General features: G+C 35.2%; 1 protein-coding gene across 4 annotated transcripts in view; it reads left to right on the top strand.

Annotated features, from left to right (window-relative positions):
- The window catches only part of GRIK2 (glutamate ionotropic receptor kainate type subunit 2), a 363,996-nt gene that overhangs the window by 273,965 nt on the left and 75,422 nt on the right, over positions 1-14,609 (top strand). For all 4 annotated transcript variants that reach the window (XM_050316539.1, XM_050316538.1, XM_050316541.1 and 1 more), the window contains one exon: positions 421-638. In XM_050316539.1, the coding sequence (XP_050172496.1) occupies positions 421-638 (218 nt within the window). The remainder of the gene's footprint in view (positions 1-420; positions 639-14,609) is intronic.

The raw sequence follows: 14,609 nt of genomic DNA, 5'->3' as shown, positions 1-14,609 counted from the left end.
ACAAAATACTTAAATAGTTTTTTTAGTGCAGTCAAGATACAGAACTGTATGAGTGCTTCAATATTAGTATTAGAGGCTCAGTCCATCCAGGATTTTTTCTGGAAAACAGGTTCAAGGAAATACTTTTTTTTTCACATTGAGATATATATATGTTTATAAATTTTAAAGCAGCACTGATCATTGAATCTCCCATTACTATCTTTTGATTCCCACACAGCTCCAAAAAGATCTGTGTTTATAAGTTTAACCAGTTATTTTTTATTTCAGTCGTGTGTGTTTGCACAAGCAGTACATGTAAACCTGTAGCTGAAAGATTTTTTTGCACAGTGATTTCCTCTCCCCACTGTGACAAAAAGTGCTGAATACTTATTAATTGTTTTCTATGCATCAGTTTCACCTTTCTCCCCTGGTTTTCGTTAGGTTCTGAGCTCATGCCTAAAGCCCTCTCCACCAGGATAGTGGGAGGCATTTGGTGGTTTTTCACACTTATCATCATTTCCTCGTACACTGCTAACCTAGCCGCCTTTCTGACAGTGGAACGTATGGAATCTCCTATTGATTCTGCTGATGATCTGGCCAAGCAGACAAAGATTGAGTATGGGGCAGTTGAAGATGGAGCAACCATGACTTTCTTCAAGGTAAGCTTTATATTCTGTTTGAGAAGATGCTATATCCTAATTGTGGGGTAAAGTTTTTGCACCTTGCTGAGGGGCAACAGGTTTGATTCCTACTGCTGCCAAAAGCAACTGAAAAACTATTCTTTTTGAGGATTAGCAAGATAGAATAGTAATCAAATGCAAAATCTCTCATAGAAAATAAAAGGCAGTTTCTTTGATGCTTTTTTTTAAAGAATTGAATTTATAGCAGTGAACTACATGAATAAAGCTGAACACTTTGCTCAGAACTCTTATGGTTGTGTACAAGATTAAGTTTTGATGGATTAAAACTTGCAGTTTTAGTTCAGCTGCATTATACCTAATTGTAGTCTTTTCTCAAGCAACATTAGGATATTAGCAGCTGGACTGAGAAATACCTTTTGGTCATTACAATTCTGAGAAACTTTTGAATGAAATTTGGGTTCCACATAAAAAGCTCAGATTATTCCAGTTTTCTGTTCCTTTTAACCTGTTACTAACACAATTCAATTTGAAGTGTAGTTAAATATGCTACTGAATTAGAGAGAAATCTTTCTTTTCTAGCTTTGTCAAGCATGTAATTGAACTTAAATTAGTGAGAAGTATGCATGAAGTGAGAGAAGATGGTTTGTTCTCTAACTGGTTTTAAGAGTTATTACTCTATCACTTAAAGTTCTATGGCTCTGTGTTGACTGTTACACTGGCATTTGAAATTAGGCAGACTGAGGACCAAGGTAACCTGCAAACTTGCACAGAAATTGAAGACTGTGTGCCCATTTTCCCTCATCAAATTCAGAGGGTACAAAGTTTGTTTAGATATCAAAGCTAAATAGTCATGGTTTAATCTTACGACCTTAGAGCCAATCAAAGTGTACACATAGTTTTAACTTAAAAACCCAATAATATTTTAGGCTTTTCAGCTTCTACTTGGAAACAAAAATCAATTCAACTCCAGTATCTCAGAATGCTTCAGGCTACTTAACTTAAAGCATAAAATGTGAAAGTTTTGAGTATTTTCCCCAGAACACTTGTTGGAAAAGGAGTTGATTAAGCTGACAGAAGTAACTAATCAATTAGAGGTCTCTTTGTATCAGGAAATATGTGAAACAGTTAAAAGTAACATCATTGAAAGTTTAAAGATGGAGGTTTTAAAAGAGTCAAAATGATTTATGTCTCAAGACATAAAGAGATTACACAAGGTATTTATTGAATTACAAGAAAACACTACAGGGCTTTCACTTAATTTTAGTCTGGGAGAAAACTTTGATTTTATTCCATTTCAGATTCAAATCATGGGCTCTAAAATATAAGAAAGCAAGTTTAAAATAACAGTGACTTTCTTTCTGATTGCCAGAAAATTATTCTCTCCGCATCTTCCTAATTCTTAGTTTTCCTTATTTAATGAGAACATCCTTAATTTTCTGTGTTATTCACTCCTTTTCCTTTGTTTAGTATGCCCATAATCTGTGGATTTTCTAAGTGCACAGAGACTATTCCTCTTTCTCTGGATGTTTTTCCCCTCTGCATATTACTGTAGTACTTCCTTTTCTGCACAATTATTCCTATCTGCTCTCTTTATTCTTCTGTTTCCCTTTATCTAGATATACTTTGTGTATATTATATTGTATATATTGTATCCAAGAACTAGAAAGGACTTACTACTGCTGAAATAGCATTTGCACATCCTATATTAAAGATGTTTGTTTGCAGTTGAAATAACCTAGACTTACACACAACATAGTTATGGTATCAGATCACATAAGTTAGTATTGCTTTTATTACAGCAATGAATTCTTCTCCTTCACTGTGAAGGAAAATGAGAAATTAGAACAAAACACAGGATTTCTTTGTTCGGCTGATAAGCTTCAGGTCAAATTAAGGTTTATTATATTGAAAAAACATATTTTCTGGACTTTGTGTGTGAAGAGATCATGGTTAGTAAGTGTTTTGTGATGGGAAAATGAATCAATAGTTAAGAACTTCTGTTCCAGCAAGTAACCAAATGATTTGAAATATTTTTCTGTTGTTTACTGTCTTATCTAGTAGTATATAAATAAATTGGTATTATTTACCTAATGAAATTAATCCAAACTTAAGCACTAGAAACAGCTGCAACTGCTCTTGCAGATTAGTTGATAAATGAAAATGTTCAAATAGAAAAGTAAATTAATCAATTCATTCAGTGTCTGAAGCAACTTCCATGTGGACAGTGGAGTTTTCTTGATGTACATGATATTCACTAGAGTTACCTGTGTAAGGAAAACAAGCTAATTAAGTATGTATTCCATGAAAGATAAACCAAAATGTGTATACATTCTACTACAGTAAAATGTGCTGTAAAATTTAGTATATTTACCTAATGATGTTGAGTCTATCAGAAAGTAGAATATTATAATTCTGGTCAACATAGTACATTTCTATTTGTGTGTTTTAAAAATATACTTCTATTTTGTATAAGAAAATTACTTCAGGAATATAATTTCCTTACATGAGGAAAAAAAAAAAAAGAAAAAAGAAAATGCAAGAAAATATTTTAAAATAAGACTTTAGTGGAATTACCTTAAAAGTTACTGTTAGAATTGAATAACTCATAGAATATACTAAATAATACAAAAGTACTTCAAAAAAGAATCTGATAAAACAGGAGTTTAAATGGTATGTATTGTATTCTCTGATATATAAATAACTGAATATCAAGTGGGAAGTAACACTGCCTTTTTATATGACATTAAGGAAAGTACTACTGAACTATTGTGTCTGGTTCTGGTGATCATGCTTTGAAAATATGTTTAAAATTGGGAAGTGTTCATTAAAGGTAAAAGAATGACTGTAGGTCTGGAAATAAGCATTGCAGTTAGAGGCTAAAGATCAGTCTGTTTAATCTGCTGAAGAGAAGGTTAAGAGGTGACTTGATCATGGTTTGTAAGTGCCTTAATGGGAATGAGACTTTTGACAGTAGATGACTCTCTAATGTAGCAGAAAAAGGCATAATGAGATCCAGTGTTTCACAGCCAAAGTTAGGCAAATTCAGTCCAGAAATAAGGTGCATATTTTTAAGAGTGAGAGTAATTAACCACTGATATAACTTATCTAGGAGTGGGTTGGATTCATCCATCACATGCAACCATTATGAGGAAGTTAGATACAGCATAACCCAAGTGTGTTACTCTTTTGATTTAGAAGCTACTCCATGAAATAGATAGCCTTCATCATATAGGAGCTCAGATTAGATTTTAGGTGTCCCCTCCTGCTTAAAAAAATTAAGAGAGTGAGTTCCAGGAGTGCGGGTTGCATAAAGATGATTGAGAGGATAAATTTATCATCTGTGTGTATGTTTTTCCTTGGCCACTTTGTCTTGATTTAATGAGACTCGATTGAGTAAAACAGTGGCACTGTGTTACAACAAGAAATAAAGGCACCAGATGGTGTCCTAATGTTAAATGAAATTATCATATCTTGGTATTAGTTATTATTTCCAATCACAGTGAGCCTTGGTAGCTGCCCATGAGGTTGACAGTAATTTCTAGATAAATTAGCTATATAGCAGTCCATTGAATTATTTACTTAAAAAAACTTTGGAACATGGCCAAAGCTGTGTACTAAAACAAAAGAGCTTATTGTGAAGGAGAACCTAAATGGGTAAATGCTCATTAAAATGGGTTACAAGCTAACTGCTAGATTAAAACCTCTTGACGGTAAAAGCTTGGAGAACACATGGGATATCTGTTGAAAATGTTGTTACCCTTGTGAGTCAAGCATCCCTATGAAATAGCTTTGATGAAAAAGGAGAATGTTGTCTTCAGGGGTTTATTAGGTCCTTCATCTCTTGCCTCCTCATGGTCTAAGAAATATGCATTACAACTTTTTTTAGGAGCAGAAATCAAAGAAACATTTCAGTGCTCTCTTTTCCTAAGATCTACTTATCTGGTCTGAGCATGGAAATGAAATAGTTTTACAGATCCATTACATGTGTGTGGGGGGTCTCGTGGGCTACTTCGTTGGGAACAACAAAGAAAACCTTGGTATTGTCCAAGAATTAGAAGGAAAGAAATGTAAAAGTAAATTCTAAGCCGTATGTTAGGCTAGTAGTTTCCACTCCTGATTCTCAAATTATGATTTTTTTTTTTTAATTATGAAATTCTCTTCCTTTTTCTTGGCTGCTTTTGTCACTATTGACCACCTTCAAATTTCAGCCACCTCTCTTGCTTCCCATTTGGAATAAAATAAAAAGCATTTATTATTTTCATGAAAGGTAATGATCTCACACTAGCTGTTTTCAGATGAAAAAAACTCAGATTTTTCATTGCTTCTGATTTCTGTGGTCTATATTTCTCAAAATCCCTGTTATGAAAAACTGTTTGTTTTCTTGCTAAATGACAAAATAAATTGGGGACAAGATGTTAATTCTACCCTGCTTCTATTTGTACTACAGTTCTCCATCATTACACACAAAAAACCTGCTTCAGTGCATCTGCTTGTATGTGGTCTACAGTGTTAAGATTTTTTTTTTGGTGAAGTTGTCGTGTACCTTTGTTTTTCCCAAAATTTTTAATATCTGTAACTTTCTATGACAGGTTTATTTTCTTTCTATGTTTTTGTACAGTAGCAGGTACAATGGAACTTTTCTCAGATATGGTTACTAGGCATTTGCATATCAAATAGTAAAAAACAAAGTAATTTTTCACTCTCTAATAGCAGTAGATTAGTGTCTTTGCTTCTGTATCACAAATTAAAGGTCTTCTCAGCTCTCCGGGAGACATGTATTTTATATCCTTGTTTTGCTGATAAGGAAGCTGAAGCACTAAAAGGGAATGCATCTTTTTCAAGATTACTTGGTGAAAAGTAGATAGGGAACTAATTCTGGTGAAAGGCAGACAGGGCACCAATTCAGGAAAGCTGACTCACACACCTTAGAATTATCTGATAGACTGACTATTCTATTTATTATTTACATTTGCCAGTTTCTTTCCTTTTCTTTGTCAGGACCCATTTTTGTTCTTCAGCTCTACTTTTCTACAATTTATTTAATTGCTTCCTGCACTGCTTTCTCCCTATGAAGATCTATGCTGCTTACCCTTTTTAATCATTGTCCTTTCCCCCAACACCCTGACTTTTTACCCTAGACATTTTGTTACCACCTCTCTGAGGAAATTTTGGGGAGCAATAATTCAGCACTTAGTGTATATACTCCTCTTCCACATTCTTTGCCTATTGTTAAAGGAAATAACATTAAGCTCTACCTATACACTGCAAAGTCTCAGAAATAGTTTCTTAAAGATGAAGGAAGGAGTTGTAGGGGAATTTTCCCAGTGTTTGCAACTGGAGTACAAGGGACAGGTCCCCTGATGTAAATGAAAGAATAGCAGCAAGAATAAAGGTATGAATGTCATTCATTTATCGTGAGTGAGGTTGGCATTGACATGCATAAAACCAGTATAACTTCAGTGGATTTTTCAAAGCTGGGTTTGAACACTGTAATAGACAATAATATTCTTTGTTGAACAAGTAAATATGCATGTATAAACACGTGGACGAATATACACAGAGAACCTTTAGTTGAGTGCTTCAAATAAAACATCATGAAGTTTAGAGATGTGTATAAATTATTAGGTGGAATTATTGCAAGTCAAAGATAAGAGAAGCACCACTTGTGAGATTCTCAAATATCCAGTGACAATCTTTTGAGTCCAAGCCTCCATGTACTAATCTGGATAATGCTTTAAAATAACTGGTAGTAGATACCACAGATACATGTTCAATTTGATTTAATGTTATTTCACTTTATAGGTAAGTTGCATTTCAGTGTAATGAATATGGATTTGAAAACATGTGGTACTTTTAACTAAAGAAGGAATTGAATATAAATACCATGTAAACTATTTTAACTTATTTTTGATCGTGATGGTTTGGACATAACTGATAGAAAAACATACAGTCGAAATGCATCATTTCCCATTTGCCGTGATTATTTGCAGGAACACTACTCAGTTAACCACTGCTTCTTTTAATGTACAAAATATGCAGGCATAGTTACAAATCTGTAAAGCAAGGTCTGTGGTCACTGCATACAGTTATAAGAATTGAATCTGCTGTAGCAGAGTCTGCAAGAATGATATAGGCTTTGTCCAGAGATCTCAAAGCATCTCTACCTCACTGATTTCTATTAATTTCTGTAGAAGTTCAAGAAGTTAGGCACAGGTAGGTAGGTTATATGACGTATTAACACAGACTATAAGTGCTTTTGAATTCTAAATAGAAAAGATTACAATAAATTTGGTATCATTAAGTTTTTTGAGGTGAATTGCCTTTCTTTTGAATCTGAAGACAGAAAGCAGAGTAAATTCACATAAAGGGCTTCATTCCAAATAACTCTCTAGGTACAGGGACAACGGTCTTGTGCTGTCTTGACTCCTCCCTCTTCTCAGGGGACTGAAAGAGATGAACAAAATGACTAGTCAACTTTACAATTCTACAAAGATTTATACAGCATTATGCCATATATCCAGATAGTAAGTGCTCATAATAAGCTGCTGAATAACATTTGGTTATACTACAAAATCGCAGAACTGATTTATCATTTGTATTTGTCTCAGCCTACAGCTCTTAGAAATGTTAAGACATGTACAAATGCTTTTTGGTGCCCTCTCAAAAAGAAAAAAATTTTGTGAAAACAAGATTAGACATTTACAATATAAAAAAATATCAAAATAAATTGTTAATATATGAATTGGGTCCCCACAAGTTATTTTTTAAAGGAAGTCAAAGAGAGACATCAAAAATCAATGAAAAGTTGGCATTGGGAAAATTCTGGTTTGTTTTTGAATCAATTAGTATTTTCCACAGCTCAGTATTTGTTTCTACCTTACCCCAAATATTCAGAGGGGAAAAAGTTTTTGCTGATCTCCCCACAGAACTCTCAGGTGGACTAACCTATGGTCCTATCTGACTTTCTTGTTCTGTAAGTATTTCCAAATGTGAATATAATATAGAGTTAAAATAAACATACCAATAAGAAGCTGAAATTTGTATTATTTTTCAAAATTGCATCCAACAACAAAGTGTATTGATTAGTGCACAGGCATTGATGATCCATACAGCAGGTACATGGTGGAGTTTGTCTGAATAAAAGCAATTTTTCTCAATGTATAAGATATGATAAAATATAGCAAGTTCTAACTTCCACTTGGATGGAAATACAGGATGCAAGAAATCAGAGCCCAGATAGGGTAAAAAAATAACTAATTGACTTTACATTTGTCCATAGAAAGTCAAACCTGATATGCATATATTACCCAAACCACAATTTAGGTTCTAAATTTTGTGGATTAGTTACAAGCAAAAGACAAGAATTTTTATCAAATATAGCTGATCTAGAGGTATGTCATAATCTAGATATTTGAAAAATCATTTTGTAGCTAACAGAAACCCTTTGTGTCTCTTTTCTTTTTGGAGAATATATAGTGAAGCCACTGAAGACAAGAATCACAGAATCACAAAATGGGTAAGGTTAGAAGGGACCACAGTGGTTCATCTGGTCCAACCTCCCTGCTCAAATAGGGACATCCTAGACCACTTTGCATTGAACTGTGTCTAGATAGTTCTTGAATATCTCCAGTGAAAGATACTCCACAACCTCTCTGGGCAATCTGTTCCAGTACTCAGTCATCCACACAGCAAAAAAGTTCTTCATCATATCCAGGTGGAACTTCCTGTGCATCGATTTGTGCCCATTGCCACTTGTCTTATTGCTTGGCACCACCAAGGAGAGCCTGGCTTCATCCTTTTGACATCTTCCCTTAAGATACATGTACAGAGCGATGAGGTGCCCTCTCATTCATCTCTTCTCAAGTCTGAACAGGCCCAGCTCCCTCAGCCTTTCTTTGTAAGAGAAGTGCTCCAGCCCTTAATCGTCTTCATAGCCCTCCTCTGGACCTGCTCCAGTAGCTCCATGTCTCTCTTGTACGGAGAAGCATGGAACTGGATACAGCACTCCAGCTATGGCCTCACCAGGGCTGAGTAAAGGGGCAGGATCACCTCCCTTGATTTGCTGGTAATGCTCTTCCTAATGCATCCCATGACACCATTTGCTTTTGTTTGAAGTCAGATGGAATTTAATCACTACTAATTATTGCAAATTGCTTCTCTCAATAGCTTTCTTGTGTTGTTTTGCGATCAGCTTAAGCCAGACTAACTGTGAGTAGTCCAACCTCTTCTCCTGCCTTTAGAATCAAGCTCTGTTGGCTGTACCTGTCATCGTGTGTGGCAAGAATCAGCTCAGCTTTCAGATCCAACTGAAAATGAGTCTTTTTCTGTTGCATTTTTACTTTTCAGTTGTGAAGAAAGCTGCTCTGGTTGCTAAAGTGTTAGAACTGATGGGAGTGGAGTGTCTCATTACAAGGCAGGGTGATCCTCTATTACCTGCTAAATGTGAAGGCCTGGAAATACACACCCTTTGGAAAGTGAGTTATGTTGCCTAGACATTTGAAAGCGTGACAGTGAGAAAATAACAAACTGAAATTGCTGACACTTCCAGAATTTATGTTTTCTTTATGTACTAATGTAGGTTTCGTCTTAACTGGTAACCTATTTTGTTACCTTTCTCTCACCTGGTACCCTTCAGTTTGTGGCTTCTTCAGGGCCTGCAATGACGCTGCTGACAGAATCAGTTGTAGGAGAATTACTGTACTCTGGGTTCTGGTTGCAAGGTTTTTTCCTCAGAAATGCATAACCTAATTGCTATCTAGCCTTATCACCTTTCTCTCCTCCTGCTGCTTTCCCCCAGGAGGCAGGGTGAGAACACTTGCCTTTTCTCTTCTCTTTTCAGCTTTTTTTCTCTTTATGTCTGTCTTTAGATCTTGAGCAAGGTGAGAAAAGGAACTGAACTAGATCACAGAGAAACCTTCAACTGCAAACAGAATTCTGTATGAAAGACAAAATTCAGAGGTAGGGTTTGTTTAGGAAATTCAGAGGATATCTGAACATTTTTAACTATCAGAGCATGAAAAAAAAAGTTGTCTTGCTCTTCAAAGCAAGTAAATCTATCACCAAGTAGCCATGTAAAGTTTACAAAATTTGATGTATGACTCATCCTGGGAATGTGATTCAGAAGCAATTCTCCAGAGTGAGCTGTCTCTTGATTCAACCATTTTTTTGTGAGATCATGCCATATGACTAACCTTCAGTATTGAGTTCCTGCCCACTGAAGCAGCCTGAAAGCCTCCATTCATTAGTAGAGGTGAACTCTTGGTTCTGCCTTGTCAGTTGATATGCCATAGTATTAAGGTGTTGTCCAACTACATTAGCATTGCTTTTGTAGAGAAATATTTTCAATGCCAGAATTGCCCCAGGCACCATCCTAAAATCTTATCATATTGATAAATTTCTTCTTGAGCTTTATTAATTTCTCCAAACAGGATTCTTGTTGAGATTGGTTAACCATCCTTTTTGCAATACATCTGTGGTAATAATTACATAAGCTTATTTAGATATCAGTGCCTTTTAAGCATTTTTTAATATCTGTGCACTAGTTGAACTTGTATTTAATGTATCCAGGATCCTTAATCTGCATAATATAGATTACTGTTTCACAAAACATATATTAAAGCAGGCTTTAGAATTACAGAATCATAAAATTGTTTAGGTTGGAAAAGAGCTATAAGATTGAGTCCAACCATTAATCTAACATTGCCAAGTCAATCACTAAACCATGTCCTTAAGCACCACATGTACATGCTCCAACACCTCAGTATCTTTCCTGTAGTGAGAAACCCAAAACTAAACATGGGATTCAAGATGTGGCTTCACCAGTGCCAAGTACAGAGGGACAATCACTGCTCCCCTGGCCCTGCTCTCCACACTATTTCTGATACAGACTTTGATGCCATTGGCCTTCTTGGCCACCTGGGCACACTGCTGGCTCATATTCAGCCAGCTCTTGACCAACATCCCTGGTCCTTTTCTACTGGACAGCTTTCCAGAAGAGTGGTGGTTCTTCCACCAGCCTGTAGCATTGAGTGGGGTTGTTGTGACCCAAAAGCAGGACAAACATGCCTTGTTGAACCTCGTGCAACTGGCCCATCTATTCTGCCTGTCCAGATCCCTCTACAGAACTTTCCCACCCTCCAGCAGATCAACACTCCCCCCCACCTTGCTGTCATCTTCAAATTGACTGAGAGTGCACTGGATCCCCTCATCTAGACATTTGATAAATATATTAAACAGGACTGGGCCCAATACTGAGCCCTGGGGAAGACCAGTTGTGACCAGCTGCCAACTGGATATAACTCTATTTATCACCATTCTTTGGGCTTGGCCATCCAGTCAGTTTTTTATCCAGTAAAGAGTGCACTCCTCCAAGCTGTGAGCAGTCAGTTCTTTATGATCACAGTAGCCTACTGATCAGAGTTATCTGCCCATGAACATGTTGGACGAAGCATAGGTAATATATTTTGCAGCATTGTTTTATTTGATCAGATATGACATATGCAATTTCAATTTACTCATCAATTTATTGTATAGGAAATAATGGGTGTTTCTTTTTTTCTACATCTTGAAAGCTGAGACAGTTGTAATGGTTGTGATAACGAATAATATGTTCTTTTATGCTGAATTTTACTTAAGTTCTCATAATAGATATTGAAATGTAATTTGTAAGTAAAATCCAGATAAATTATCATGTGACTTATTGTGATTTGAAGGGGAGCATGAGAGCTTTTGCTATATTAAGACCTTCAAATATTTGTATTGGAGTAGTGTATCTGCATTTGAGAACTGAAATCGGCTCCCCCTCAACAAGCTATAAAAAACGGCAAATATCCTGGAGGCCTTTGAAGACTTGACTTTCTTGGTCTTTCTTTGAAGATCTCTTACTTTCTTGTTCTGCAGGCACATGGTAAGATAGAAACAGTTCTGTTCCTCTTTTGTTGCTCTCACTGTCTTTCTGTTTCTGTGTCTTTTTTTTTTTTCTTTTGAATACAAGAGATACCTTCCTTGACTTACAAGGATTCTTCCAAAACTCTTTAGAAACTTCTATATGACATTTCTCATAGAAGTTTCATGTACACTTTCATATATTTTCACCTTCTGAAAAAGGAAGATGCATCCCTAAAGGAACTTTCTATGAAGAAGGAATACTAGCACTGAAATTTTTCTGGGATTTGGGGGAAGGTTTTCTAGCTCTTTTTGTACCCTTTTACTCTATCTGATGAAGAAGCTTGGAGAATACTTTCTTTGATTCTAGGACTTCTAGTCTAAACCTATCCAGGTAGTTATCATTCAAGTGTGTTTTTATTCAGGTTGAATTGCCAAGGAACTTACTCGTATTGAATAAAAACAATAGTTTGGTTTCTTATTGTATTTTATGGTTACATCTAGTATTCCTGATGCAGTTTTTTGTTCCTTGAAGAGCAGAGATGGTTATAACATTTCATTATATATACGCAATCCAACAATGATATTCTAGTCTGGAGTCTGGCTACCCCTAAAATCAGAAGTTAGCAGAGGAAACACTGAATCTTCAGTTATAGTTTCCTCTTTCAGTCCTAGCCTGTTTATAATGAAGAAGATTTGACTGTTTCAGTGGTTGTCTTTTCAAATCAGATCATAACAGGTGAAAGGAGAGTTGAAGGGAACCATGAGGCTCATTTCACATAAGCATTGAGGCCACTATTTTTTACATTCTTATTCAGTTAATATCAAATTTCTGGATTTATTTCCAAGATGGAGCTCGATTTCTAAATAGTCTGAATAAATTTATTAACAGTTAAAAAAAACTCCATTGAGACTCTTGGTCTTAACTTTAGGTCTTCAGTTTTCCTCTGAGAAATGTTGAATTACTTTGGTAAATTAAATCTCTAAGTTTTAGTGGAATAATTTTAACAGCAAAACCACCATCGCTGACGAATGTTGCAGGTGTAAGAACTTCTGATTTGAGATATTTTTATTTTACTTTTCTTGACATTAATGATGGAATCAAGCCTTTAAAAACCTCTTGTTATGATATATTTGTAATTCAAAATTTTAATATTGTATTTTTTACACTATATTACACTACACAAACCCTTTTTAAATAACATTATCAACTGCTACTATAGCTAGTTTCACTTCATAGGTAAAATGTATAGCAAAGGTAGTTTATTATTCATTTTGGATAAAAGAATTGTAAAACAAAGCATAGCATCCCTAAAATGATAGTGAGTAAAACCAGGAATAGGCTTTATTTCTGAAGTTTCCCAAAATGCATAGATTAGGACTGTACTAGAAATAAATTCATGAATTAGTGCATTGGTAAAAAAAAGACACCAACTGTTGATTGAGAGAATTTAATAGGAAGACGTAACATTTGTGTTTTGATCTCAAAGCCAGAAAACAGACTAATACACACAAACACAGATGATTTATTTTACTAGGAAGGATGTAGTTTTTGAAACATGGAGGGAAGGTTTCTTCTCACTCCAAAAGGTAGATACCTGCTCTCCTCTCCAGTAGTCGCCTAGATGCCTCTTACTGCCACCAGAAAGAAGGTGAAAGGCACCAGGAAGTGGTAGGTTAAGGAACTGTCCTAGAAGGACAGTGTTCTCCAGAGTTACAGGAGTTAACGAGTTGACTGTAGAGAAAAATCTCTTTCAAAGTTCATAATTTGGCTTACAGTCTGAGTTCAGACATGGTCAAAATTCTGGTCTGTCTTTGGAAATATTTTATTTAGAAAGATTGAGCTGGTCTTCCTTTCAAAAAGGAAAAAAGAAAAAAAAATTTAAAATAACGAACAATAAACACTATCCAACATTTCGCTTTGCTTATGTGACTCCATTTGCATGATCTTATTAGAGGCTCAGTACATTTATCTTCCACCAGCAGGGCAGATGTTCCTGTGTCATCTGCTATATAACGTGTCATTTTTGTCACATTTATGAGTCCAATTATTTTTTTGTTGTTGTTAAATTAGAGAGATAGGTGCAGACTTTTGATGTGTGCACCAGTAATGTGTTGGCATTGTTGTATCTTTTTCTGGAAGTATGTGGTAATCTTGACATATCCTACGCCAGAATTTTCATGGAAACTTGAAGGGTACAGTTCAGCTTGTATATAGGAAACACAGCAAGATTAACAAACTTTTTTACAGAAAAAATAAAATTTGCTGACATATGGGAAAAGCTATACCCTCTAACTGATTCTGAACCATTAATTCTGTTTTACAAAATTTATTTTTCTACAATTTTTGATTTCTTGGTTAGAAGTTGAAACAGTAAAATTATTAAAGCTGGAGTAGAATATTTCAGATGGAAGAAACCCATAATCATCACATCATCCAACTACCTGAGCAATTCAGGGCTGACCAAAAGTTAAAGCAAATTAGTAAGGGCATTATCTAACGGCCTTTTAATCACTGACAGGCCTGGGGCATTGACCATCTCTCCAGGAAGCCTGTTCCAGTGTCTGAAAGCTGTCTTAAAAATTATCATTAAAAAGTCATGATTTCTGACCCCTGATTTTGAAGTAAGAATTTCAAAGTGGATTGTTTAGAGATTAAAACAAAGCATATATTGAAATTTTCACATAATGTTTTACATATATTTTTGAAAATTTATTACATGTCTCTGTCTTGTACACATTCAAGTTATATTTTTAGTAGTAAGTAAAACAGGACAGGATGATTTTTAAAATCATGGTCATTGGGTTGAACTTTCCTCTCTGTCAAAACTAGGTGATCATGCACAAACACCATATTAGGAACAGCCTTTGGTACATATTTGACATCTCCTGAACTGTTACCTATTTTTCTTTTCTGTCTTGCTCACAAATAATATTTTTGTCTTAGTTGGAGTGCCTCAACTTAAAGCAAATTAATTGTTGTGGCGATAACTTGTTATTTGTATAACCTGAAAATCCTAAGGTGGAACTAAATCCTTATTTCTTCTTTCTGTTTTGTTTTTTTTTTATAAATATGTTCCCATTGATATCAGTAGGTATTAGAGA

Source organism: Myiozetetes cayanensis, unplaced genomic scaffold (assembly GCF_022539395.1).
Source record: "Myiozetetes cayanensis isolate MyiCay16 unplaced genomic scaffold, myiCay2020 scf2-11, whole genome shotgun sequence".
Lineage (NCBI taxonomy): Eukaryota > Metazoa > Chordata > Aves > Passeriformes > Tyrannidae > Myiozetetes > Myiozetetes cayanensis.
Note: the sequence above shows the minus strand (reverse complement) of the source record. Positions and strands in the feature narration are given on the sequence as shown.